Genomic DNA, 27,975 nt, shown 5'->3' with positions numbered 1-27,975 from the left:
GGGTATGCTGGTTCCCGGGCCGGGCGGTGCGGAGCCCCACATGGGCCGGCGCCTGGCGGGGGCGGGGCGGAGGCAGTGAGTGCCCAGCGCCTTCCCGCTCCTGCGCGCAGACCTCCGCGCTCAGCTGCCAGTCCGGACGGCGGAGGCCCCTCTGCTGCTCTCCACAGCGCTGCCCGCAGGTGAGCGCGGCGATACCACCCCCCCTCGGTGCGGTTCGATTCGATTCGGTCCGGCCCGGTTCGGCGCAATCTCCGCGCTACGTGTCGCGGTTCGGAGCCGTTGGTGCCGCTTAACGGGGCTGCCCGCGCGCTTAACGGGCGAGGCGCGCGCTCCGGCCGTTGAGGCGCTGCCACGCGCCCGCGGTGCTGAGGGGGGGGAGAAGGGGGGGGGGGGGACACCAGGGGGGGTGCGGTGCGGGCACGCGGCCCCCGGGGGGTGCAGCGCGCGCGGGCGGCGGCAGGGGGCGGGCGGCGCGTGACCTTGCTGCGCCTGTCCTGAGGGAACGGAGCGGGACCGCCGCACCCCCCCACCCCTTCCAACCCAACCCGGGACCCCCCCACACCACCGCCCCGGTTCTCCCGGAGGTCCGAGCGGGCCCGGAGGCCTCGCCCATGGATGCCCCGGGAGCGGTAACCGCGGCCGCCGCGTCTCGGCGTGAAGAGGTTCGGTCGGGCCCGCTCCCCGCAGTACCTCGTGGTGCCGCGCCGGGCCCGCGCTCCGCGGTACCTGCCCGCCGGTTCGGCGGTGGCAGTGGCCGTGCGTGACCGTAATGGTTCCGTTCGGGTTCGTCTCGTTCCTTCAGACATGCTCCGCTTACCCGCAGTCCTCCGCCAGCTCAGGCCGGTGAACGGAGCGCTCGCCCCGCACCTCACCCGGGCCTACGCCAAAGATGTGAAGTTCGGAGCGGATGCCAGGGCGCTGATGCTCCAGGGAGTCGATCTTCTGGCGGATGCTGTGGCTGTCACCATGGGGCCAAAGGTAACAAGCGGATTTTATTTTATTTTTAATAACTCGTTGCTCTTAAACACGGTGCTGGTTTTCCCTCGGTGGAGCCGCGCGGGGTCACCCTCTGCGGCTCCGCAGCACCGAGGTGCGGGGGGGATGGGGGGGATGGACGGAGCGCTGCGGGCAGCCACGTGCTCGGTTCGGTTCGGTGGCCCGGCACCAAGTGACAACGAATTGGGTCACAGCACTTCTCGTGGGACAAGCTGAGGGGCTGTGCTGGGCGAACAAGGGAGGAGATGATTTAACTGTATCCTGAGATGCTTTAACCAGCACGTGGTAGAGCTTTTTAATATTTTACGAGTTAGAGCTTGGTGCTTCACCTTTTAACAAGGTGAAAGAAACATTAAACGTGCAACGTGGAGTTTTTAGGTGGCTATGAAACGGAATGAGTGAAATCCCGTGGCAGCTGAGTTCATTTTGGTGCTCGTAGGGCAGAGTGTGGTGCATGGTTCTTGGTAAATTCCTTGTCTGTTGGAAACCAGCTCCTGTATTCTGCACAGTCATGCAAGGTGCAGTGAAGCTTGAAATGAGATTCCTCTGTAAGGGAGAGGCACTGTTTGTTTGAGGGCTCCTAAGAATGTCTGTCCTGTGAATTAATATTCATTCATTCTTCTACTTTTGGTGCTCTGTCAGCTTTATTTAAAGGTAAAAATGCCTTAAGCTGAGCAGCTGAAGGCTAAGGAACAGTGTCAGCAAGCTGTGGCTGTTTTACCATAAAGGAGCAAAGTTTATGTGTGGTCAGTAAATTTAACTTTTTATTATTTTTTAAAATTATTTTATTTTATTTGGATAGGGCTACTTTGTGAAAGCCAGAGCACAGTTGTAATACACTGGTTAAAGGGCAGTTCTGATGCTGCTTTCAGTTCCAGTGTCCTCACCATCTGCTGTTCTCTGAATTTGTAGAAATTCAGATGTTGTCCTCTAATGCCTGACTCTGCTCCCAGCGTTTTTAGGCAATAATTGCTCCGGAGAGGAAAATCCCTTCAGGCGTTGCTCTGTGTTTGAACGTGGTTTGCAGTCTCACGCAATTTTTAGATACTGTTGCCAGCGTGCTGCTTGCTTTGTCAGAACTGGGTTGTCTGAGTGCTGCCAGATCATTCAGAATGAATGTGTGCTTGTTTATTTATTTTATTAAAGAAAAGTGTTACTTTTTCTTTTTGAGTGCAGTCCTTTAGCATCTAAGAGAAAAGTAGATTTTGTTGGGCTGCTCTCCTCATCGCTACCAACCAAGCGTTGGGAATTCAGACCATGTTGAAATACAGAATAAAATAAAGGGAAACAAGGAGAGAATCCAAGAACTGAGCAGGATCCTCCAGAGAGGGACTTTTCTTCCTCTTGAACCACCTTTAGCAGTGCAGCTCCAAGGCAGGAGCTGTAAGGAGTCAGGTTATGCATTGTTTTGGCATTTTAGGTTGGACATGAGAAAGAATTTCTTTCTGGAGAGGGTGATCAGACACTGGAATGGGCTGCCCAGGGAAGGGGTGGATTCTCCATCCCTGGAGCTATTTCAAAAGAGCCTGGATGTGGCACTCAGTGCCATGGGCTGGGAACCACGGGGGGAGTGGATCAAGGGTTGGACTTGGTGAGCTCTGAGGTCCCTTCCAACCCAGCCAGTTCTAGGATTCTATAATTGTTGTGTAGCCCCCAGTCAGAGTTGTGTGAGCCCTTTACCTGAAGCTGCAGGTTGCTTTTGCACCCTGGTTGTGCTCCAGCCCCAGCAGAGCCCGGGGCATGGCAGCCCCCAGGTCAGCTGGGTGGCTGAGGCAGATGCAGCTGAAGAGTCTGAGGGCAGCAGCCAGCCCGGGGGGTTCCTTGCATTTCTGCTGCCTCCAGCTGGAGGTGATAAATTGCTGCAGCTATTCGAGGCATCTGGGAACAAGCAGTCCTCCTGTGCAGATGCATCTGCTCTGTGTTCCCTCTGCAGTCCACACGAGCTCTGTCTGGACACGCTGCATGGAGAAATCCAGCTTTTTAGTTTAATGCAAGTACAGGCTGAGAGGGGAAGGGCTTGTTAGGTTGCAGTGCTTGAGAAATTGCTGCAACACATCAGCACAAATCTGTTCAGGATTCTCAGTTCTCTATTCTTGCCACTAGTAAAGTTCACGAGTCTGATTTTTATTTACTTTTCCAGAACATACAGCTAATTGTGTTTCATGTTACTGTTCTCCAGTCACATAAATGTATTCTCATTATTTGTTGGATTTGGCAAAGTTGATCCTTCTAATTTTAAGGGGAAATGTCAGCGTTAGAGGGAATCTCCTATTATAGATTATAATTAAAAAATTGTATTTTTTAAAAAATATAAAGTTCAGTTTTATTTTACTTGCTGACTTCCGAGTCTGTGGCACTAAGCATTTTATGGCTGAGAAAGAAGTGTCATTCTGTGAAACCTCTGAGCCTTTTTTCTCCAGATTTGCAGAACCTGGGATCCATGTGTGCTGGAAAAAAGTCCCAGGTGAAAGCTCTGTGCGAGAGGATGCTCCTGTTTGGCTGAGGCTGCTCAGAAGGATTTTAATCTCCAGTTGAACTCCCTCTGAGTTATCTTGCTGCAGTTTATGTGGCACTGATTTAGTGTTTCATCTTTGTCCCCCTAGGGCAGGACAGTTATTATTGAGCAGAGCTGGGGGAGCCCCAAAGTGACAAAGGACGGTGTGACGGTAGCCAAGGCGATCGACTTAAAAGACAAATACAAAAATATTGGAGCCAAGTTAGTTCAAGATGTTGCCAACAACACAAATGAAGAGGCAGGAGATGGCACCACCACTGCCACCGTGCTTGCCCGTGCCATTGCCAAGGAGGGCTTTGAGAAGATCAGCAAAGGAGCCAATCCAGTAGAAATCAGGAGGGGTAATTTGTTTTTTCCTTTGTTTTAAACATTTAATCAGTTTTTCAACATCTCCCAAATTTGGCTTCATGAGTGAGCTGCCATCTTTGTGAAGGGTCACATGAAGCTTTACATGAAGCACAAGGCATAGAGAACTTTAATATTACATTAATGACTTAAAAAAAAAACTTTTTAAAATCAGTTTACTGTTCCATATGCTGTTACCTTGTTTATCTGACCAAGGTAAACTCCACGTAGTGTCTGCATTGACCATACAGCAAGTATATAAATTTGCTGGTGCTATATAAAGAAACTTGCCATCATTTTTTTATTCTGACAGAAGGTGTGTGATAATACCAATTCTAAAAAATCCCTAAGTGTACAAATTACAACTGTCAGTCTCTTGTTTTGGAACCTGCAGACTTGATCCATTTTTGCCATGTGGACTTTGGTTTGGAACTTCCCCTGTTACTGGTTTGGGTTTTTTCTGTGCTGTTGGACCTTGTTCACTCATGAGTGCTCTGTTCATCTTTAGGGGTGATGCTTGCAGTTGATGCTGTCATAGCTGAGCTGAAGAAGCTGTCTAAGCCTGTTACAACTCCAGAAGAAATTGCACAGGTAACAAAAAATTAAAAGTAAAAAAATTAAACCAAGGTTACGTGCCTGTTTTTCAGGAAAAGTTTTGTGAAGGCAGGTTTAGTGGAGTCAGATTGTGCTTTTATGTTACCTGAGTATTTCTCTTTAGATAGCAAGGCTCAGGGTATGTTTCATTGAATTATCTTCACAGTGACATTTTCATTTCCTTGGGTCACTTCCTATTCCCAGTATTCTGCCTTGATTCTAGAAGTTGCTTCAGAAGTAGGCAGCTTTCCTCATCTTCAAGTTTCATTCCAAACTGACAAAAAAATTCCATACTTGGGGAGAACTAAAGAGAAGAAAGATGTGTTTATGGGTGGGAGGTGATGACAGACTTGGGGGGGGGGGGGGCAGATCTGCTGTGGGGGGCTCTGCTGGGTCTCGGGTGCACCTGGTGTGTTTTGGGGCTCTTGGTGTGTTTGGGGTCTCCTTGGTGTGTTTGGGGTCCTTGGTGTGTTTGGGCTCCTTGGTGTGTTTGGGGTCCTTGGTGTGTTTGGGGCTCCTTGGTGTGTTTTGGGGGTCCTTGGTGTGTTTTGGGGGTCCTTGGTGTGTTTTGGGGTCCTTGGTGTGTTTGGGGCTCCTTGGTGTGTTTGGGGCTCCTTGGTGTGTTTTGGGGCTCCTTGGTGTGTTTTGGGGCTCCTTGGTGTGTTTGGGGGCTCCTTGGTGTGTTTGGGGGCTCCTTGGTGTGTTTGGGGGCTCCTTGGTGTGTTTTGGGGCTCCTTGGTGTGTTTGGGGGCTCCTTGGTGTGTTTGGGGCTCCTTGGTGTGTTTGGGGCTCCTTGGTGTGTTTGGGGCTCCTTGGTGTGTTTTGGGGTCCTTGGTGTGTTTGGGGCTCTTGGTGTGTTTGGGGCTCTTGGTGTGTTTGGGGCTCTTGGTGTGTTTTGGGGCTCTTGGTGTGTTTTGGGGCTCCTTGGTGTGTTTGGGGCTCCTTGGTGTGTCTGGGGCTCCTTGGTGTGTCTGGGGCTCCTTGGTGTGTCTGGGGCTCCTTGGTGTGTTTGGGGCTCCTTGGTGTGTTTGGGGGCTCCTTGGTGTGTTTGGGGTCTCCTTGGTGTGTTTGGGGTCTCCTTGGTGTGTTTTGGGGCTCTTGGTGTGTTTTGGGGCTCTTGGTGTGTTTGGGGCTCCTTGGTGTGTTTGGGGGCTCCTTGGTGTGTTTGGGGTCCTTGGTGTATTTTGGGGCTCTTGGTGTGTTTGGGGTCTCCTTGGTGTGTTTGGGGTCTCCTTGGTGTGTTTGGGGTCTCCTTGGTGTGTTTGGGGCTCCTTGGTGTGTTTGGGCTCCTTGGTGTGTTTGGGCTCCTTGGTGTGTCTGGGGCTCCTTGGTGTGTTTGGGGCTCCTTGGTGTGTTTGGGGCTCCTTGGTGTGTTTGGGGCTCCTTGGTGTGTTTGGGGCTCCTTGGTGTGTTTGGGGTCCTTGGTGTGTTTGGGGCTCCTTGGTGTGTTTTGGGGCTCCTTGGTGTGTTTTGGGGCTCCTTGGTGTGTTTTGGGGCTCCTTGGTGTGTTTTGGGGCTCCTTGGTGTGTTTGGGGCTCCTTGGTGTGTTTTGGGGCTCCTTGGTGTGTTTGGGGTCCTTGGTGTGTTTGGGGCTCCTTGGTGTGTTTTGGGGCTCCTTGGTGTGTTTTGGGGGTCCTTGGTGTGTTTGGGGGCTCCTTGGTGTGTTTTGGGGCTCCTTGGTGTGTTTGGGGCTCCTTGGTGTGTTTGGGGGCTCCTTGGTGTGTTTGGGGGCTCCTTGGTGTGTTTGGGGTCTCCTTGGTGTGTTTTGGGGCTCTTGGTGTGTTTTGGGGCTCCTTGGTGTGTTTTGGGGCTCTTGGTGTGTTTGGGGTCCTTGGTGTATTTTGGGGCTCTTGGTGTGTTTGGGGGCTCCTTGGTGTGTTTGGGGGCTCCTTGGTGTGTTTGGGGGCTCCTTGGTGTGTCTGGGTCTCCTTGGTGTGTTTGGGGTTCCTTGGTGTGTTTGGGGTTCCTTGGTGTGTTTGGGGTCTCCTTGGTGTGTTTGGGGTCTCCTTGGTGTGTTTGGGGCTCCTTGGTGTGTTTGGGGTCTCCTTGGTGTGTTTGGGGTCTCCTTGGTGTGTTTTGGGGCTCTTGGTGTGTTTTGGGGCTCTTGGTGTGTTTGGGGGCTCCTTGGTGTGTCTGGGTCTCCTTGGTGTGTTTGGGGTTCCTTGGTGTGTTTGGGGTTCCTTGGTGTGTTTGGGGTCTCCTTGGTGTGTTTGGGGTCTCCTTGGTGTGTTTGGGGCTCCTTGGTGTGTTTGGGGTCTCCTTGGTGTGTTTGGGGTCTCCTTGGTGTGTTTTGGGGCTCTTGGTGTGTTTTGGGGCTCTTGGTGTGTTTGGGGCTCCTTGGTGTGTTTGGGGGCTCCTTGGTGTGTTTGGGGTCCTTGGTGTATTTTGGGGCTCTTGGTGTGTTTGGGGTCTCCTTGGTGTGTTTGGGGTCTCCTTGGTGTGTTTGGGGTCTCCTTGGTGTGTTTGGGGTCTCCTTGGTGTGTTTATGGCTCCTTGGTGTGTTTGGGGCTCCTTGGTGTGTTTGGGGGCTCTTGGTGTTTGGGGGCTCCTTGGTGTGTTTGGGGGCTCTTGGTATGTTTGGGGCTCCTTGGTGTGTTTGGGGGCTCCTTGGTGTGTTTGGGGGCTCCTTGGTGTGTTTTGGGGCTCCTTGGTGTATTTTGGGGTGTCCTTGGTGTTTCTCCTCATGGCTGCAGATGCTGATGCTTTGGGGGTGCTACAGGAGCCCCATATTACAGGGTCTGGCCCTGTGCTTGAGGGACCTGAAAATGATTGTTCTGATTTTCCTCTTAGTGAGGAAACACCCAGTTTCTTGTGCTGAGAAATGAAATCCCATGGCTTGGTGTTTCAGGTTGCCACGATATCAGCAAATGGAGATCAGGAAATTGGCAATATCATCTCTGATGCAATGAAGAAAGTTGGAAGAAAGGGTGTGATCACTGTCAAGGTGAGAACTGGCCACCCCATGGACTAAGTATAAAGTGACTGCTCCTTTTCCACTTTTTGTGGCGTGTGATGGAGCTGCTGCTCCTCTTCTGTGATATTCCACCATAATTCCTCCCTCTCCAGCTCCTCAAGATCAAGATTTTGTTGTTCTTCTCTCTTATAATGGCTTTATTTTGGTGAGGTGTGGTGTGGAGCCCTTCATGCTGCTCAGACTGTACTTTTGGTACAATCAGGGTTCTTTAATGTGGATTTCCTTGCATTTTAACAGGATGGAAAAACTCTCAACGATGAACTGGAAATCATTGAGGGAATGAAATTTGACAGGGGCTACATCTCTCCCTATTTTATTAATACAACCAAAGGTGAGTTAACAGCAACACCTCACATACCTTACACTGAAACTTAGAAACAACAGTACCTGTTGGAAGATTTTTCCAGTCTGTCACACTGTGTTAGGACAGGGGGTCCTTCCCCATCCAAACCAGTGTCCTGCAACACTCCAGACCCCTGTAGAGCTGAGTGTGGAGTCTTGGCAAAAACAATTTGTGTTTATTTTTTTTTTAAATGCTGTTGTAGAACACACCCGTTTCTCCAAAGTAGCTCCTTAAGTTTAAAGCAATGCTTGATAAGGTTTTTTATCATGGAATTGTTCAGGTAATGTGTGTTGTTTCTGCAGGACAGAAATGTGAATTCCAGGATGCTTACGTTTTAATCACAGAAAAGAAAATTTCCAGTGTACAATCCATAGTCCCTGCCCTGGAAATTGCCAACGCTCAGCGCAAACCTCTGGTCATTATTGCTGAAGATGTTGATGGAGAAGCCCTCAGCACTCTGGTCCTGAACAGGTGAGGTTTAAAATCCATGTTTTTAAATGCATGCTGCTTTTTTGTGGCTGTTTTCATCCATTTAAAGGAGTGCACACAACAGCAGGTATTTGAATCTGCTACGGGGCAGCACTGGCTGATAAGGGCACCAGAGACACAGCAACTCCTGTCTGTAGCTTCTCATCAGTTTGGACAAAATTTCAGTTGTTTTCTAAGCACCTTTTTGAGCAGTTTTGCTCAGTTCATTAAGGCCTCTTGATTGTAAGAGCTGATACTGAAATAACTGTAATAATGAGACTTGTTTTCTGAACTCATGTGGAATGTTGCTTTCTGAATTCTTCTTCTCAGACTGAAGGTTGGTCTGCAGGTTGTTGCTGTAAAAGCACCAGGTTTTGGTGACAACAGGAAAAACCAGCTTAAGGATATGGCAATTGCTACTGGTGGTGCTGTAAGTAATAATGTTTTGTTTTGCTTTTTACTCTAAGAAATGGTCATGGCACTTAGGGAAGAAAACAATGTATATTTTTATGTCCATAACTTGTAATTTCTGTGTTGGAGGTCCTGTTTTTGCAAAAATGTAACAGCAACTCATATTTGAATCTTTGTAAGTTTTTGGGGTGGTTTTTTTGGCTGCTGTTGGCTTGTAATACAGCCCTCACCAGCCAGTAGTAACGTGTCCTTGTGACTGCAGTTACACCATTTCCTTGCACCATTTAGGGTCTTAAGGGGATGGAAGAACTTGAAATTTCTTAAAAATAATGAAGCTTCCTTGCTGCCATACAAAACACCATTTCATGGTTGCCCACACTCAAGTATGGCAAATATAATTGGAATAAACTGGATTATTTCCTTTTGTACTCCTCTGTTGATGTGCAAATTACCATCCTTTTGTGCTGTTCTTTTTTTTTTTATATTGAATATTGAAATATTATTTATATTATACTTGAAAAATCATAACACAATGCTGGGATCCAAAAGTAGTTATTGAAATAAAGCTTGCTTTTTAACCTAAATAGAGTGCAAACCCCATGCAGACTCTGTTCTGAAGTAGTTTTATTGCAAATATTCATAACTTTTCAAAATACAAGGAGGAGTCTTAATGAAATTCTACGTTCCAGGCACTTGGAATTGGGTACATTGGTCAGTCATGGATGTAGCTATTCCCTCAGGGCCACTCTGTGACAGGTCCCTGCATTCCTGGGTTCTCTTAGGAGATGGGAAGAGTTTTATCCAGCTGCAGCAGTGTGATTATAAGTTAATTTTTGGAGAAGGTGTGACTTCCAGCTTTTGGCATAATTTCTTTCAGGTGTTTGGAGAAGAGGGTTTGACCCTAAATGTGGAAGATGTTCAGCCTCACGACTTTGGCAAAGTTGGGGAGGTCATTGTGACAAAAGATGACACCATGCTGCTGAAGGGCAAGGGTGAAAAGGCTCAGATTGAGAAACGGATCCAGGAAATAATTGAACAGCTGGAAGTTACCACCAGTGAATATGAGAAAGAGAAACTCAACGAGCGACTGGCCAAGCTCTCTGATGGAGTAGCAGTGCTGAAGGTGAGAAGTTACCCTTCTTGGGAAAGGGGCAGGAATCTTTATTGCTGTCTAACCCACTGCTGCAGTTGGTTTAGGCAGGGAGCTTGGCTTCTTACTGTGCTAAATAATCAACCCAAACCCTGTATCATAGAATCCTAGAATTGGCTGGGTTGGAAGGGACCTCAGAGCTCATCAAGTCCAACCCTTGATCCACTCCCGCTGCAGTTCCCAGCCCATGGCACCGAGTGCCACATCCAGGCTCTTTTTAAATATCTTTTCAATATTTTTAATAAATATCTTTTTAAATATTTGGGCTTCTGAGGGCTGAGGTACAGCAGAGCGCTGCCGGGATGGGACGGCACGGGTTCGCTGCTCCCTTTCAGGCTGGAGCTGGCTGCTGAACTTTGCAGCAGCAGCTGTGTAGCCAGCAGTTGCTCTCCCACCTTGGCTCCTCGTGCCAACCCTGACCCGTGCTTGCTCCTGGCAGGTTGGTGGCACGAGTGACGTGGAAGTGAACGAGAAGAAGGACAGAGTGACCGATGCCCTGAACGCCACCCGTGCGGCGGTGGAGGAGGGCATCGTGCCGGGCGGGGGCTGCGCGCTGCTCCGCTGCATTCCAGCCTTAGATGCCTTAGCTCCAGCCAATGAAGATCAGAAAATTGGTGAGTAAAGCACCCAGCCAGGTGTGTGGAAGGGTTTAGAAGAGGATTTCTTCAATCCTGAGGTTGTGTAAGGGTGGAAATAAGGGTTGCTTTCTGTGAGTGTTGAGTTACTTCATCCTGAGATCCTCGGATCCCCTTGGCACGGCAGGCTCTGCTTCCCAGCTGTCACCCCGTCCCCAGGGTGGGTGTGGAAGAACCAGGAGCAAACAGGCAGCAGTTCCCTCTGCAAAGAGCTGCCAACTGTTACTAGAGGAGTCGAGTTGGCTGTTGGAGCCGTGGCAGACAGGCACACAGTCTGACAGTGACTGGCAAGTCAAATGAGAAAAGGCTTTATGGCACGTTACAGTCGTTGTGCTCCTTACTGCATTTTGCAGAAATAAAACTAAAAGGTGTGTGAACACCCTGCAAAGATTCCATGTGTTTATAATTGTCAAGCAGCAGAGAACTTCTTTCCCCTGGAACTGATAAAAACAGCTTCTGTTCATGCTCAGGTTCTCCCTTTTTATATCATGGCAGCACGTGAAGGCACAGCTTGGCAGCAGGAGCAGCGTGTGCAAAGTGTAATTCTAAACAACTTTTGTCTTGCAGGCATTGAAATAATAAAGAGAACACTGAAAATCCCAGCAATGACCATTGCAAAGAATGCAGGTGTTGAAGGATCACTAATAGTTGAAAAAATCATGCAGAGTCCATCAGAAGTTGGCTATGATGCAATGCTTGGGGACTTTGTAAATATGGTAGAAAAAGGAATCATTGACCCAACGAAGGTAACCTAAAGCAGTCTTCATTTCTCAGCCCTCCTTCTGCCCAGCTCATGTGACAGTCAGCAGGTACTAAGCTATTTCTTCCCTATTTTTAGGTTGTGAGAACTGCTCTGATGGATGCTGCAGGGGTTGCCTCTCTCTTATCAACAGCAGAAGCAGTGGTGACTGAAATCCCTAAAGAAGAGAAGGAGCCGGCGATGGGAGGGATGGGTGGGATGGGAGGAGGGATGGGAGGTGGCATGTTCTAAATTCCCAGGAGGGGGAGGCATCATGAGCTGTGCTGTCTGAGACTGACACTTGTGACTTCAACAACTTCAAGTGTCAGTGCAGGAGGGTGGATAGTGACTGAAGTGAGGCTGGTGTTGAAAAGAATCACTGTAACCATCAGTTACTGGATTTCATTTAACACACGTGTAATTGTTTACAGTCATTGTCCATGCCTACAGATAATTTATTTTGTATTTTTTGAATAAAGACATTTGTACATTCCTGATAAAACTGGGTGCAAGATCCATCCACCGAGGCCCTGATTGAAACTTAATTAAGGCACTTGATATTCTGTTTCAGAATTCTTTGGTGCTTGCCAGTACTAGGAAGAACTTGGAAGCCACTGTGCGTGAGACTAGACAATTATGTACAAAGTAGGCAAATAATGCAGTTCTGTGACCTTTATGTAATAAAACAAACTGCTCAAAAGTTATGAAATGTATCACCTTATTCATCTGCACACAAAGCCCTAGTCAGGGGGATCCCTGACAGCCTCCTCCTGTTTCTCAGGTCCACCAGGAAACATTCCTTGGTCTAGAATATTTCTCAAATGCATGAGACTTGAATTTTGTTAAGAAATACCAAAGCTGAACTGGCACTGTGGTTCTTTCAAGTACTAAACCATGCTGTGGAACTAAGGCACCTGCACTGAGCTTTATTTTGCCCTGTCCACAGGGCTTGTTTTGTGGAACAGGCTCAGCACATCATTCACAGAACACCAGGAGGGAAAGTGCCCTGAGGGTACGGAACAGGTAAGTCATCTTTGCTGAGATAAAGCTGTGGGGTTTTAAAATCCTTCTGCTGTAGTTAGTGGTTACAACCTTGCCCTGAGACTTCCAGCTGTAGAGTCATGGGCTCCCAGGATTTAGTTTTGTATTTTTGGATTTGTATTTTTGGATTTTAGTTGTGCTCTAAGCCCTGCCTTGCCCTCAAAAATGTCATTTTTGTTTGACACCTGCTGTGTGCAGCTAATAAAATCCATGTGGAAAGCCTTGTGGAAACTCTCTGCTTTCCCAGCTTCAAAGGTGTTTCCAAACTTGTCTGTTTATTTCCAATTGTCTCAACAAACAAAGCTCTACAGCTCAGTGCTGTAGAACTGACCTCTCAATCCTGCTGTCACCTTCCCCAGCTTCCTGCCTTTATCCTTCACAGGTAGCACGTGTGGAATTTCAATTGCTCTTTCTGGAAAAATATTTAAGTAGTCTGAAACCCTTCTGAAGGAGCCACGTGGAGAATGAATGCTTTGGAGAAAGGACCAGATTCAACACCTGACCTCAAGCTTCATTTCAGCAAGGTATCTATTTATCTGGTAACCACAGCAGCATAGAGACAGCATTTAAACCCCTTGCAAACCTTTCCACATTCCTTCAGAGTCTGGAAAGGGAGTTAATTATGGAATTACTGAAAATTATTTAGAGTAATGACATGGAATGGTACTGAAAGAACCCTAAGAACTAAGGCTCAGTTCTGTGTTAATGACAACTGGCCTTGGGTGTGCTTGTGTGCAGTAAGGGAAGGCTCTTTGTGTCCTCCTCCCCCCTGTTTCCCTGCCCTGGTTCTTAAAGAGGTAACAATAACTTGGTTGAAAGTTGTGTTGGAACTTGCAGCTTTGCCTTAGGTGAGATGTATCTACCCTAACCTAAGGCAATGTGTAACAGTTCCAAAAAAAGGCAGGGCTGCAAGTGTAGCCTGCCAAATATTCTAGGAATTCATCTGTGGCCAGAGCCCTGACAGCTCAGACCCCGGGGGCTACAGCCCAAACTGCTCAGAGAATTTACATTTAATTACTGAAAAGTCAGGAGTTCTCAGGCTGTTGGGTTTTTTCTGCTGCAGTTACTGGTCAGAGTCCAGCAGTCCCTGGTCCTTGGGGTTCATTTGGATTGAAAGCACTTGGGAGGCAATGGCTGAGAAACTGTTTGTACCTCCCAAAGCCACGATGTTGGCTTCCTTGAGCTTGGCCAGAGCTGGCCCGGCTGTTGCTGCTCAGTTGCTACTAAGAATTTAAACTTCAGTTAATATGTTACAACGCTGGAAAAAAAAATAAAAATAAAGCAACTTGGGTAAGTGCAGAACTTTCCCTGTGATTACAGAAACCATTTGTGGAGTTACTGAAGGGCAGCCTGAGATACTTTGTATTGCAGGAGCCTGATGCTGGGAACACCTGAAGTTGCTCCTGGTTGCAGCTTGAAGGGTTCTGTGCACATCTGGCTGAAAATTGTGTTTTGTACAGCATGGACTTGCTCAGAAGCTCAGGGAGGCAGCAGATGCCCCCCAGAGGAGGAGCACAGCACTCCTGGTGCTGTGGGTTTGTAACAGAAGTGGTTTGAATTTTCCTTTTTATGTTTGATGGATTTGATGGAACATCAGCTCCCGAGGAATGCTGGTTTCTGGGCCATGGAGTTTGGATGCTCTTCTTTGAAAGGCAGCAACCATCTGCTTGACCACTTCATCAAAAAACAGTGTGGCAAGTTTGGAGTGCAGAAGTGAACGAAATTCAAAAGAAACCTGGTTAAGAAAATAGAGAAGAATTTTCCCCATATCTACAGCTCTGGTAAAATGCTGCTGTGAACAGGCAAGTTCATGAAAGATTTCCCACAGGTCTGCAAGTAAGAACTTCAAACTGAGCTTAAGGGTGAGTGTGTCTGTGAAGAAAAAGCCTTCCTTGGTCAGATTCTTCAATGAAATGAGTTATTTTGTTCTATGAAGTAATAATTTCCCCTTACCTAAACCAACAGGTTTTTACCTAATAGAAGACACATCAGAAAACAGACATAAAATATTTGGGATAATCAAAACCTATTGACAAACAATAACTTAAGTTGCTTTTCACACAGAATTCACCTGTGGGGCCAAAGGTGGTTGAAGAAAATTCTGTGTGGTGAGACAGCAGGCTTTTGCAGCTCAGCTGGATGCAAACCCCTGAGGTATTTCAAAGCAGCTTGGAATTACCAACTTTTTAAATCAGTCTCTCTCATCTGTTCAAACAAGTAAAAATTTACTGACCTAAAGGTACAAATTTGCTCTTGGTTGCTGCTTCTCCTACCTGCACCCTTCCTGCTTGACCTCCCTCCTCTGTCCTGACACCCTGGAGATGTCCTCTGTACACAGCCCCTGGGCCTCCTACTCCACTGCTCAGAACATTGAGATTTTCTTTTAGCTCCTGAATTTTGCAGGTAAACTCAAGTTCCTGCAGCAGTTGGTTAGGGCTGCAGGAAGTTCACTTTCTCCACCCTCAAAAGAAAAGGTGAATTTTCTCTCAGATAGCACTAAAGATGCTTTTTGTGCTGTGCTGGCCTTCAGTCTAGTTAAGTAACATTCCCTGAGGCTATGGAATGGCTTTGTTTGGAAGTGCACAGCTTCCTGAAATGATGACAGAAGTTTCAGGAACAGAAGCAGGTTGCCCTTTTGTGATTTTCATCATCACTCCTGCCAGAGCTTGTCTTCTGGATTGAGATTTAGGTACTTGAGTCATTCCTGACAAACTGGCCAATTAAATGCCAAATGGGAGCAGGTACAGCTGCTCTCTCATGAGCAGTGCACATTAACTGGAACCAGAAGTAATTAAACTACTTGGATACTAATCCAGGTGTAGCTTCATTTACATTTGCTTGCCCTCAAGCATCAGTAAAATTAATGTGCCTTTTGGAAGCCTCAGAGCTGCCATTTGGAGCACGTGGGCTTCTGCAGAGTTGGGCTTCATGGTCAGTAACCACCTGAAAACTCCAGGTACAGTATATAAATCATATAAAAATTGTGTTGTTTCAGCTATCCCAGGCTGCCAAACAGTGGTTCAGTAGCTTGTGGGAACCAGCATAACCCAAAACTCCAATATTTTCTAAAGCAAACAGGTGTTGTTGGAGTGTTCCCTTCAGTGTTTGTAGCTGTGCAGTGTGATTTGAGAAGTGTGTTGTGATTTTCATCCCCACCTGCTCAGCTGGAGGCAATTGATGCACCAGATCAGTCCCTACCAAGAGTCCTCCCAGGTTTTTTTAGAGGCAGCCCCTGCCCAGAAAGGGGTAAAAAGTAACAAATATTTGAAGTGTTTCCCCCATATAGTGAAAAATGTCCAGTTTTGCTTCCCTTTAGCTGAAGTCCTTTACCTAAACCATAAAAAGATGGCCTGGGAGGCAAGGAGTGTGAGTGGGAATGAGACAATATTTTCCTTACAAATTCAGTATCTGGATTATAGGGTTTAAACTTTTGCTTAATTCAGGTTTTCTCAGCTCATTTATGGCTTGAGTTAGAAGCTGACTGGAGAAATTAAAATAAAATGACCAAATAACATTCAAACACCATTGGTAAATCCCATGAGATGTTTGTTGGGTTTTTTTGGGTGTATGAAGTGCAATACAGCAACAAGCTGGAAGTTATTTAACCCAATGAGAGCCAAGTGCCAGGTTCCATATACTCCAAAAGCACTTTTTTCCCATGTACAGAAGATAATTTTTAAAGCAGGATGTCCCAGCAGATGGCAGCAAGATAATTCATTTCTGTGTTCCTTTGTAACCTGTCCTGGACCCCAGCTTGGCTACCTGCTCTGAAGGCTGTAAAATGTAAGAAAGAAATGTGGTGACAGACTAAATGGGGGGAAAAAATGGGAAAACAGTAATTTGTGTGGAAAACAACTTGGCTGGGAGTAACAGGCTAAATCAGGTACTGGATTTAAGGAGCAGTAGACTTGAGCTGTAGTGGTATCACAGAGTAGAAAGACAGCAAAAATATAAACCCCTTAAAATTATGCCCTTATTACAGGTGGAAGGAGCAAGGCTTAAAATACATGAAAGAGTAAAAAATTGAAGCCAGGAAAATAAATTTACCAAACTGCAGGCCAAACAGGATAGATGGGACACCAACTTCCTGGTGCCAAGAGCATGTAGTTTGTAGTTTAAAGGAAAATAACAGTTTAGTGTTTTTCCCTCTGCATTTGACTGTCTAAAAACTTCAGCATATTTAGAATTGTGTGGCAAGAGATACCAGTCCCTAGAGTGTTTGGTGACAGGTGGACACCTCAAGACTGCTGTCTCTGGAGTTTATTGTAGTGGTTTCCATGTGGTGAAGCTTGCAATTTGTTTTTTTTTTTACAGTAGTAGTGCCTAAAGCTGACTTGGTTTCCATGCATATAGGTTTAAAAATAAATTTATAGCAGCTATTAAAAAAAAAAAATCATAAAAAAAACCCCAACAGTTGAAGAGACTGTTCCTTGCATGTGGTGGTCTGAGTTACAGTACTTACAGAAAAATCCAGTGTGCATGTCCTTGGATAACCAGGGATGCCCGGGCTGAAACGCCACACTGTTTCCAAGTGATTAAAGAGTTTTCCATCTGTGCAGGATGCCTAGGAGGAAGTTTAAAAAGTCAAGCTGCAATTAGGCTTTTACAGGTTTGACAATTTGGTATTTCTGAGGTTTGCATTTACATTTTATTAAATGCTGAAGGTCACTTAATCACAGCTAAAATGATTCTCATAGTGCAGCCAGTGTAGGATCCTATTGGCAGTGTCATGTATGGCAAATTGAGGAAAGGAAAAATGAAACAGATCTCTAGCCTAATGAATAGAACACCAAAATAATGTTAATGCTGTTTTAAGCAAAGGATATGGGTAATAACTGGCTTGGTTTCTGTGTTGTGTGGTGGTTTTTTTTTCTCTCATATGTCTAGAATGTTTTATATACTGAGATATAGACTGGGAGCCTTGGGCTGCAGGGCTGCTTAACATCAAAGCAAAACTGGTTAAAGGCAAGCTCCAAACATCAAGATCCTGATGTGATCAAAAGCTGCTATGAAATCAGGAAGATTATGCACTCAACTTCATAGTCAACTTATATGTTGACTTTTAGTGGCCAGCAAGCCAGGTGATATTAACATACAGTGCTCCTGTAAAACAAACAAAAGTACTTGGAGAAGTTGGCTTCATAATTTTCATTACAATGAGGTCCTTATTTTCCCTCATTTTGCTCTTAGCACACATAGCTAATTTTGTATGGCTGTTTTTATAATGGAAAAAGCATCCTTAAAATCATCCAAACATGTAATCTCAGCCACTTTCAAATTTCCAGGGAGAATTTCTGTAACTGTTTTTTAACTCCTTTTTTACAGGTCTTACTGTTACAACAAGCAGCTCTACTCCAACAAGACTACCCATGGTGAAGGGGTGTTGCTTGTGGTTTGAAAGCCCTCAAAGACTACTCAGCATCCCAAAAACACTACATTTTTCAGCCCAGGAGTGAGGTCCAGCACCTTGCTACTTCTGCAACAGAAAGGGGAAGAGCAGAGAGAAGATCAGACAGGAAGAGCAGGGTTTGCTTTTCCTGCTGCTGCCAAAAGGGCAGGAAGATTGGGAAAATTGCCAATGTGTCCCCCTTGCTTCCAACCTTGTAAGTAGCAAACTCACTCCATGCTTTCTTCTGCAGCAAGAGCTGCTGCTACCAATCTGATTTTTCCCCTGCTTAATCACTGCTCCCATAAGGAATAAATCCCTGCTCATTTTGGCAGCACCAGCAGCCCACTACACTGGGTGACCATGCTTGCTGCCTTTGCCCAGGGTGATTTTTGAAATAGTCCAAGAAGACAAAATAATCCCAGGAGAGAAAAGGCAAATAAGTCTGGGAGGAGGAAACCTACAGGGACAGCTGTCCTCACCACCTTCCTGGTCTTGTCTGAGACAAGAAATCCTCTTTGGAGTGAACTGGAGCAAAAAAAAATGTTAAGCCAATCTGATAGCCATGTGAAAGGAAAAAAACACTCTTGGCAGGGATGAGTAGAAAGGGAAAGCAGTCAGCATGTAATAAAATAGCATTGTAGCTACTCAACACTCATAATAAAGGGAGAAGGGATTATTTTTGTTCTTTCCTGAATTAGTAAGTACCTTGAGTAAAGGCACTTTGCATATTCCCTTTCCAATCCCTGTCTCTCCCCTGTACTTAACTCAGTTTGTGTTTTGTGTTCTTAAGAGGAAGCCTAGAAAAGAACAGTGAAACAGGATATCCAAACAATTATCTTCAACAGCAATCAACTCCTGTCATTCCACTTGTTACTCCCAACAAGAGTCAGGATATCTGCCACATGAAGGGAGGAACAGGGAGATCCAGACATCAGTTAAAATGTCTCCCCTGACATTTTTTATTATTACTTTTGAAAATCTGAAAAGAGGAGAAATACAACCACTTCTTTTCTGAACAAATGGTTTCTAAAAAATTTACTTGAAATCTCCTCTCCTATCTTCACATCAGTTCACTGAATAACAGGTTCTTCAGGAGATCCTGCACTTGAGACATCTCATACTTGCTTGGCATCATAGTCAGAAGAAATGTAATGACAGATACCAATTTTGCTAAGGCACCAGAAGCTGTCAAAGTCTTTTTTGTCAGTATTAATTTTGCATTTAGAGAGGCTAAATCTTGGGCAAGATTTTAACAAAAAAAAAAAAAAAAGAGTAGATTAATGGCTGCTAGTCTCTCCAGGAAGAGGAAAAAAGCAATTTCTGCTCCCTGCCATTTATGTGTTTTAACAGCACATTGAAATTCTCAGCAATTAAGACTTTAAAGAAAAGTCACACAAGTTTTGAGCCACACAAAGCACTTGCAGCATCAGCTTCCTTCCGGGAACAGTGGTATTTCAACAAACAAAGTTAACAGGAAGTTACAGTTAAGAAAAAAAAGAGCAAAACTAGTTACCTTAACTAAATGTGGTCTCACAAGGGTAACCAGTGATGTATACTTCTCCACTACAGGAGGGAACCCTATTTCTAGCTGTGCTTTGCAGTACCCAGAGCGCTTCGATAACACGTCTGACTTTTTACACCAAGGAACAAATAGTCTGTAATTCTCCACAAGAGCAACAACTTCATACATTTCCTGCATGGAGTACCTGCAAACAGAGATAGGAACATCACCTTTCACAAGGTATTTAAACTTCCAACTCAGTATTTAAAAGTACCAAAGGTGGCATAGGTAGTTGGGAAGGTGAACGTGTAGTCGCAGCAGCTGGTTTTGGAAATGAACAATGCAGCTTTGGTCATTAAGAGAAAAAAAGTAATAAACTGGTAGAAGTCTTTCCATAAGGAAGCAAAACACCATGCAGCACCCAGCAGTAAAGTTAGTGAACACTGGTGTCTGCTACTTGCTGCAGTATCAGGAAAACATGCATTTATTTCAGGTAGAAAAATAGTTTTTTCCAGTACATCTGTGCCTTCTTTCAGGTAGGTCTTGGACACTCCACAAGAAGAATCCACATTTCATGGCTACCAAGAAAAAGTGGTAAAGTCCTCTATTTCAGGAGGTTTAAAGAGAGGAACACAACTTTCCTTGTTTCAGCCCAAATAAAAAAGCTGAATTTAAAAAAAAAAAAAAAAAAATTCAGTGAAGAAACCCAGAATGTCTGAGGTTGGAGGGGCCTCTGGAGGGCATCTTGTCCATCCCCCTGCTCCAGCAGGACATTGAAATCGTGTGAAAGGATTTAATGGCAACATTTTAGTGGGTTCTCTGCTAAGGTGGCAAAGTGTGACATAGCTACAAGTGTCAAGGTTTAGTTCTGCCTCAGAGAAGAAGTGAAGCACACAGGCTTAATTCCATCTGTGTCTAGAATGAAGCATCTGTTCAACTCTGAGCACTTTTGGACAAAGTCTTTTTTTTTTTTTATGTGACTGTGCAAAAGCTGTTGCAGTTGCAACTATCACAAAATTGGATGGTAACACAGTCAGAAAATTATGCAGATAAACACATTGTTCCATTGTGGACCAGAGACTGGGGAGACAGAGCCCAGACTCATCCAGTTAACTGGAGCTTTCCCACCAGAGTTAAGGCAAACAGGGTTTAAAAATATTTTTTCAATAAGCTTAGGTTTCTTCACCCAGTACAAATTATCTTCCTTCTTTTAAGGAAAGAACAAAGTCTTGAGGACTGAAAAGTACAAAGAATGTAAGTGCAAACATGTATTTGGGACAGAAGGGAACAAACTGAGAGATTTTCACATCTATTGGTTTATTGCCATTTCACCAGATTAAATTAAATTAGTGTTTTTTTCCCTATCAGGGTTATTTTCTTTTTGTCATGGAACACAAGGATTATTCCTGCTATTTCTTTCTGTTGAGCAAGGGGGTTTGGTTTCTACATTTTTATGCTTCATTCCAGAGTGGAAAAGCCTGGTGTCTACAAAATCTGAAAGCCAAAACTCCTTTCTGGTCTCCAGTTGGGCAGAGTCACAGCAACGTGTGTCTCGAGGGATGCAGAGTCTTTGAACTTCTTCTGGTTTGGATTAATCACAACAAACACAAAATTGGTAAGCATGTAAAGAGTCTTTCCACTCTTCTATACAAACCCTATAATTCTTCTTTCAGAATACTCTTTTCTTTTATTTACTAGTGGTGCAGCTATGTCAAAGAAAGTTCTTGAAAAGGTGTGGTTCACGAGGGGTACTTGCAAAGGAGAAATTCTGGTCATCAGAATTCCACAAGAAGCCAAGTGCCTGAAACAGAGAAAATGCTTTTAGATGTGTTTCCTATCAGAAAAATCAGTGACACATCAGGTGAGACAACATTTTCTAGAATGTTGCAAAACATTCTAGAAAATGTCAGATTCAGATGGGAAAACAGGAGTTCATAGGAACTGCTAAAACCAAGAGGGAGACTTCTCCCCTCTCCCAGCCCTCCCCTTGGGAGAAACTAAAAAGAACCCCCAGTGATGAGAACAGTAACTGCAAAGGTTTTTATTAAACATTGGCTTTGTGGCAGCCTGAGTTCACATCCAGGTCTCATATGCACTTAATTAGCAGAACAGGCTTTCTTAACAGCAAAATGAAGGCATAGTCTGCAAACCTTTACACTTTTGGATTGCAAAGAAGAGAAGGTTCCAGTTGCAGATACCAAGTTGAACTCTGCTGTAATCCCTCTGCTATAATCCCTTAAAAGGACATTTTTCACTGTGAATCCCTTTCACTGTGAAGGTCCTGTCACAAAGTGCATGGCTTACCCAGCTTTCAAAATTTCCTTCAGAAAAAAAATCATACAAAACCTTGGACACAATGCTTGGTAGATAAAAACTTAAGAAATTACCTTTAAAAAAACTACTAGTTCAAAGATTGCACCTCAGTGTTCTCTGTGAACATCTAAGATAAAATCTAACAAATATTCACTGCCACTAATAGGTCTCTTCTGCTGTATTATTGGTTTTGTCCAGATCAGGTCAGTTCAGACATAAAATGTTATTTCAAAAGCTCTGGGTTTGGGCACCAGGGAGTTAAAAATGCTGCTATTTGCTGTCAGTGAATCTACAAATACAAGTTAAACACCAATCTGGGTCATTTATTGTACTTTCTCTAATTAAATGATCAGGACTGCAGGTCAAATATAAAAGACCCTGGACAACCAACTCTGCAAATGCAAGGCTCAACTGTTTGCAACTATCTCAAGAGATGTGGATCTAGTCTGGTGTTTTTCCACACAGACTGGCCAAGACTATTAAGGAAAAGCACTTTTTACAGAGAGGCTGGAAGGGTGCCAGCACATTGTAGCTGCCTCTGCCAGATACATAGAAAGTGTTCAAATGTTCAGACCTCATTCTGAAGAGCTAATTTAAATTACTTTCTCCATCTGAGGCCAGTACCCAGTCCAAACAAGTTGCCAGGTTCCTTCTCTTGGTTTGTTTTTTGCTGTAATGCTGTGGCAGTGTATTGTTTCATGCAGTTTTATCTAGACTGGTTTCAGCCACAAGGCTGAAAAACAAATCTCTACCAACAATCTTTTAGCTGTTGTAAAGCAACGTCCTTTTCATAATGATCTTGTCTTTCAGAGAAGGCAAGGTTAAGAGAGGCTGTAATGCTGACAAACAAGGTGAGACTTCATCTCTCTCCTGATTTTATCTGAAGAAAAACAGCTGCTGTGAGAAAGTGCTGGGCTGGGTCCCAGTTCAGGCCAGAGTACCTCTCCAAAAAATCACATCTAGTGGAATGTCACACGTGTTTTTGTGGACCTGACCAAGGCCACAGAAGAAAAGCCAGGTCCCCAGTAGAATTCAGAGAAACCTCTGGATTTGTCCTCTGCCAGTAACACACCCACACAGCTCTTACTGGCATCATTCAGTTCCTGCCACTCACTGTTTTCTCTCTAAACATTTGGGGCACTGACCACAGTGTCACCTGAATTCCATGACCTGACAGGGAAGCATTTTCTGGTGGATGGTATAGATACCTAAGCAATCTATATTCAGTGCTTATTTTTGATGGCCACAACATCTTCTCACCTTGAAGACTAACATATTTTTGAAAAAGAGGCATCTCAAACCTCTAACTATAAACACTGCCAGGGCAACTGTGTTTCCTGTTGTCCCAGCTCTTGCTTCCATAAGGCTGGGGACATCTTGCTGCCCATTTTATGGCCCGTGAGTTGATCTCATTCAAATTCTTTGTCACCAGCTCTTCACATCCCCAGAAATGAGTGTGTCAAACAAAGTGTCCCCCTTAGCATCTCAGTCTGAATGAGCCCAGGCTGAGTGATTTACCACCCAAGTCCTTGAAGTCTGCTTCTCACCCACAGTAAGGTTTCTTGCAGCTGACAGTAGAAATGTTTTCTAACTTTCTAATTACTAAATGAGTTTCCTTATACTGAACACCCTTCCCTGTGACTGATTTTACTCTCTAGTCAAAGCTCTAATTAATAACTTCAAAATTAGCTGTTTAAACTGTTTCAGCAATCCAAACACATCCCCAAGATTAAAGCACAAGGGATATAGGGGAAGAAATGGGTTCCAAGTTTATACACAGGAAGGATGATATCAAATGCCTGCTTGGAATTTGACATCATGAACTACTCTATTCTACTTTTTCACTGTTTTTATAACAGTAAGGCTTTGGATTTCACACAGAAACTCAGCAGCGCTGCCAGAACTGTAGTAAGAGGTGAACTTTTTTCCCCTTTTCTGCGAGGATTCTCAACTCGCTCTTTCACCTGGGGGATGCAGGACTTCTTGCCTTAACCTGAAGCACAAAAACCATCTCGACCTCTCACTCGTTTTTTTTTTTTACGGGTCGCCCAGAGTTACAGGAGAAGCTCCAGCACAGAAGAGGCGAGGAACCAGCTCAGAGCCGCCTTTTCTCCCACCCGCCCTGACAGGAGCCCGCAGCTCCCTGAGGCGAGCGGGCTGTCCCGCGCCTCTCCCCTCCGTTCCCAACGCTGGGGATCGTGCCTGTCAGCAACCCCTCCGCGGTCACTCCTCCTCCTCCTCCTCCTCCACATCCCGCTTACCTGACAGCAGCGGCGGTGTCCGGCGTGGGGACGGTGGCACCGAGGGCTGCGTTCAGCGCCCTGCTCAGCGCCCGCCCGCTCCGCGCCATGGCGGTCCCTGTGCCCCCCCCTTCCCTCCCTGAGGCGCTGAGGGAGTCACGAGACGGAGCGGGCTCGCGCCGGGCGGGGCGGGAGGCTCCGCTCCTGATTGGCTCAGCCGCCGGCGCAAGCCCCACCCCCCCTCACCACCCGCCCGCTCTCTATATAAAGCTCGGGAGGGGAGGGCCGCGCCTCAGACACCGCGGGAGCAGCGGAGGTGGCGCTGGCGTTGAGCCCACCCGGGATTGAACCCACTCGGGATTCTCCTCCACGGCCCCCGCCACCAGCGGTAGAAGGAGTCCCGGGAGCAGTCGGTGAGAGCTCCCTGCGGCGGGGGAGTGGGCCCGAAAGGCCTCTTGGCGCTCAGCAGGGCCTTCCCGCGCATTCGGCGCTTCCCCTCAGCAGCGGCTGCTGGGGAAGGAGGGTTGAGTCTGCCTGGTGCGTAGGGTCTGGGGTTTTTCCTGTGACCAGCTTAGGGTTAGAACAACTGGCGTCAATGAAGTTCACCAGCACCTCCACAGGCTTGGTTGTGATCACAGAGCAGCGTTTTGCTACAAAGGAAACCGAAAAATTCCTATTGTTACTTGGGCTTTCTGATAATTCACCTTCCGAGTGCAGCCTTCTTAAAAAAAAAAGCCTGTCCTGCTCTTGAAGAGCTAATGTTTAAATATTGCTGGTCTCACATTTCATACTGGATGTAACAGGTTGCACAAGCTATTCAAAAACAAGTCTGCAAAATCTATTTCCATAAAATAAGCAGTTTTAAAAGTTTAGTCCCAGATGTGCCATTCACCTCTTGACATAACACACTTGATAGTGTTTACACATCCTTCACCTGTAGGTGTGTCTGCACCACACTAGAAAGTGAACAGCTTGGATAAATTGCCAGCCATGTCCCTTCAGCCAAGTGATGAACCCATTCCATTAAATGCAACTAGAATTTTGCATCCCATGCAAATTAAACTACTTTAGTTAGAGAAGCAGGATGCATGGAAAAAGATTTCTGAACAGAGTAACAGACTATGTAAATCCACATACACATCCTTTTCAGAAAAGTCCTCCTTATTGTTGTGGTGTCCTTGCCATTTGCAAACCCACTCATTATTAAATAAGAACACCACCAATCTGGGTGATTGGAACTGGTTGGAGCAGCTCTGTATCACATCAAGGTATGGTGGTTTTCAGATAGGCTTTTCTGCACTGTGTTCTTCATATTGAACTTGATGAAAAACAAGCATGAAAAAACCTTCTCCAATGCAGGAGGAAAAACAACAAGGCCAAAAATGCAGAAAGAAGTCAAATCCTTATTACTGATCTCATCTGTGTGTTTTGCCACTTCCATCAGAGCTGTTTTTATTTGCAAGGTTCTGTGTTTTCATGGGAATATGTTCTCCCCCTGTTTCCTAACTTGCTTCTCTGCATCAGGAATCACCTCTTGGAGAGTTTAGTGTCTTCTAGCATTTAGAGTAACTGCAGGATCACAAGCAAAAGATGATGGATGTCTGAGGGTACTCTGGGTTTTTTACTGACTTTTTTATTTTTTTCTCTGGTAGACTCAACCACCACCTTGCTTGATACCTGCTTGTTGGGAGAGAGATTTGTATTTACCAACTTTGACAGGAGGAGTGGCTCAAATAAATATTTAACACCAGAGAGATGCAAGATGCTTCTGCTACCCTGGAAGAAAAACATGCTGTATGACAAAAAATAATTTTTTATTTTAATCCTATTTTTGCAATACCACCATCATGAGAAAAGGTTCAGCTTAGATCCATTTATGAGGTTTATACTATTTTTTTTATGTTTTAAAAACACTTAAGGATCTTATGTCCCCTTTTCAGTGGGCAGAGAGACAGAATCAACCTTAGATAAGTTTTTCAGTGAGAAAAAGGATCCTTTCTGCCTTACTGCTGCTTGACATCACAAGCTAAAATGGAACTTGGAGAGATTTTTAATTTATAATATTTTTTTCTTGCTCACATTGTGTGAGAAACTTTAGGTTTCCATGGAGATGAAACATAGCTGCTGCTGCTGCTGTTAAATAATTCCTCTCTGTAAGACTTTTGCTTTCCAATAGACACATAAATAAATTGTCCCTGGCACATGAAGGTGAGCACAGACCTGGGGTAACCAAAGGACTGAGAGTTTAGACCAGCTTTGTGGCTTTTTTGCATCATGTCAGCCCAAGTCTTCATAGCATGGGGTGTGGGGAGAAAAAAAAATTGATTGCAAATAACAAATTTGGAAGCATCAGCAGGAGGGTGTAGTCAGAAACGTGGCTTCTTTGAGTGAACCAGAGCCAGCCAGAAGCTTCTGCTGGCAGAGTGTCCATCAAGGACAGGCCAGGTGCCAGCTGGTGATAGCTTCAGCTGGCTGGCAGGTGGGACCTGAATCTTTTATATAAAGCAGGACCTCACAGGTCTGTAATTTAGGTGTGATTCCAGGCACAGGTCTGTAACTTGGGTGTGATTCCAGACCTCCAAAGCTTCCAGGCTCTTTCAGCTGTTTCCAGTCTGTACAGGCACCTCCATGAAGTGCAGGTTGGGCAAAATAGGAGTGGTAAACCACTAAGTTACTACGTTGTCCATATCTCCTGGGAGCAGTGTGAGAGAGAGATTATTCAGAGGCAAAAGTACATTTTCAGGGCTTTGACTGGCAGGCACAGAGAGCCTGGGGCAACAGGCAGAATTTTGTGGCAGGGAAGAGAAGAATTTTTGTGTTGCTTCATCACAGCACAACTCCTCTCGCTCTCAAAACCAAACATCTCCCTCCCCCTTTTCTGTGGGAAATGGCAAATTCCAAAACAACTTCACTTTAAAGTGCTCCTTGGGATTGCAGCCCCTTAATTCTGGTTAATAACAGAAATAATGAGGTATTCCAACTGTTGTGCCTGCCTTTAGTTGGAACTCAGGATGAAGAAACAAGAGAAAGTCCCTGGAAATTGATCTTCATAGTGAAGCTGAGCCTGTGACATTTACTTAAAATAGTTACATGCATTGAATTCTTGCAGGAGGGAATTTCTCTCTGCTTTGACCTTACCCTCACGTGTCCCTGGGCAGCTCAGTATTTCCTTTTTTGGCCTGTGAGAAATACAGAAACTTTCTAGAAACAGAGAACTTGAGTTCAATAACTCAGTTTTAATGAGAGAAGAAAAAAAAGATGTGCCTTCAAATGGGAGTTGCTCTGAGGAACATGTGAACATGTGTAGTAATCTAAAATATCACAGGCAGAACTGTTCAGAAAAAAATCTGCAAACTAATCAATAGAAAGCCCAGACTGATGTACAGATCAGTTGATCCTATTTTCTTTAGGACAATCCTCAAAAAGCTGCAAAGTGAGGTACCACCTTTCACAAGGGGAATGGTGAGAAAGAGTCCAGTTGAGACTCAGTTTTGCTGATTATAAGGGTTTCTGAGAAGATGAGAAACTTAGCAGTTGTACAATAAAACTGTACGTAAGCTACTCCAGATGCCCTAGCACACTGTGTTATGAAAATACCACTAAGCTGTTGTATGATTAAGCAATTATGCACTTTGAGCTTAATTAGGTTGTGTGGCCAGCCTGGGTGTTTTATTGAGGTTCGTGCTTGCCCGTGCTATACTTGAGAGAATAAAAAATTAGCTTGCTCACACCCCTTTGCTGTGAGAGAGAGTTCCCAGAGGTTTGCATGTGGAAAGAATCAGCCCCATTTATTTTTGATAATTTGACCCATTTGATCATTTGACCCATTTATTAATTGATCAGTTATGAGCAACACTGTAAGCAGTGATCTTGAAGTTTCTGCCTGGGTTATGTCAAGAGGACTGGGCAAAAAAGTTCATAGTTTCCAGACGAAACACAGAAGTTCCATGAGGACAATTATTGCAGAACAGATAAATATATTTCTGTTTACATTTTCCCCCAAGGTCGTGTTTCATGAACCTCTGGTCATTCCTCCTCCTCTTTTTCCAGACTATGTTTTTTTGTCCATGGCTTCGTTGAGCTGCAGAATCTCAAAATGAACCCCACCACCCTGTACTCCACTGCTGGCTTTGAGATGGGTGAGATGGTTGCTTTCCAGGTTTTAAATGCAATCCCACTTTTAATGCTCAGAATTAGATCTGGTTTCCCTGCAGCAGCTGCTGGTAGACGTTTAGAATGTTGATGAGCCACTCACGTGTGATAATTTTCTGATTATTTTCGCCATTTTGAATTAATAAACTTGATTTCCATTTCCAGTATG

General features: G+C 45.2%; 2 protein-coding genes and 1 long non-coding RNA gene across 7 annotated transcripts; 2 read left to right on the top strand and 1 right to left on the bottom strand.

Moving 5' to 3' along the window:
• Positions 1-18: 18 nt before the first annotated feature.
• On the top strand, positions 19-11,879 carry HSPD1 (heat shock protein family D (Hsp60) member 1). 2 transcript variants are annotated; one of them, XM_071747870.1, is made up of 12 exons: positions 19-179; positions 803-978; positions 3,600-3,852; positions 4,365-4,447; positions 7,299-7,394; positions 7,662-7,755; positions 8,070-8,238; positions 8,566-8,665; positions 9,524-9,769; positions 10,236-10,410; positions 10,999-11,177; positions 11,270-11,879. In XM_071747870.1, exons 2-12 carry the CDS (start codon positions 805-807, stop codon positions 11,420-11,422), a joined length of 1,722 nt encoding a protein of 573 aa, XP_071603971.1. In that variant the 5' UTR covers positions 19-179; positions 803-804; the 3' UTR covers positions 11,423-11,879. The 2 variants fall into 2 exon arrangements, with proteins under 2 accessions (XP_071603971.1, XP_071603972.1); XM_071747871.1 differs by having other exon boundaries at positions 40-179; positions 824-978.
• On the bottom strand, positions 1,613-23,812 carry COQ10B (coenzyme Q10B). 4 transcript variants are annotated; one of them, XM_071747879.1, is made up of 5 exons: positions 23,676-23,812; positions 20,756-20,902; positions 19,114-19,306; positions 16,674-16,775; positions 1,613-2,183 (listed from the first exon to the last, which is right to left on the bottom strand). In XM_071747879.1, the coding sequence occupies exons 1-5, from the start codon at positions 23,762-23,764 to the stop codon at positions 2,100-2,102; spliced, it is 615 nt and encodes a 204-aa protein (XP_071603980.1). In that variant the 5' UTR covers positions 23,765-23,812; the 3' UTR covers positions 1,613-2,099. The 4 variants fall into 4 exon arrangements, with proteins under 4 accessions (XP_071603980.1, XP_071603979.1, XP_071603978.1 ...); XM_071747878.1 differs by lacking the exon at positions 1,613-2,183 and adding an exon at positions 2,659-2,954; XM_071747877.1 differs by lacking the exon at positions 1,613-2,183 and adding an exon at positions 11,592-13,946.
• Positions 13,940-27,973, top strand: LOC139797884 (uncharacterized). Its single transcript, XR_011726608.1, has 6 exons — positions 13,940-16,010; positions 16,676-17,814; positions 19,170-19,341; positions 20,569-20,716; positions 20,800-20,962; positions 23,467-27,973. It is a non-coding gene; the product is annotated as an uncharacterized lncRNA (long non-coding RNA).
• The last annotated feature ends 2 nt before the right edge of the window (positions 27,974-27,975 follow it).

The sequence above is a fragment of the Heliangelus exortis genome, chromosome 6 (genome assembly GCF_036169615.1).
Source record: "Heliangelus exortis chromosome 6, bHelExo1.hap1, whole genome shotgun sequence".
In the NCBI taxonomy this organism is placed as follows: Eukaryota; Metazoa; Chordata; class Aves; order Apodiformes; family Trochilidae; genus Heliangelus; species Heliangelus exortis.
This window is presented reverse-complemented; position numbering and strand designations above follow the sequence as displayed.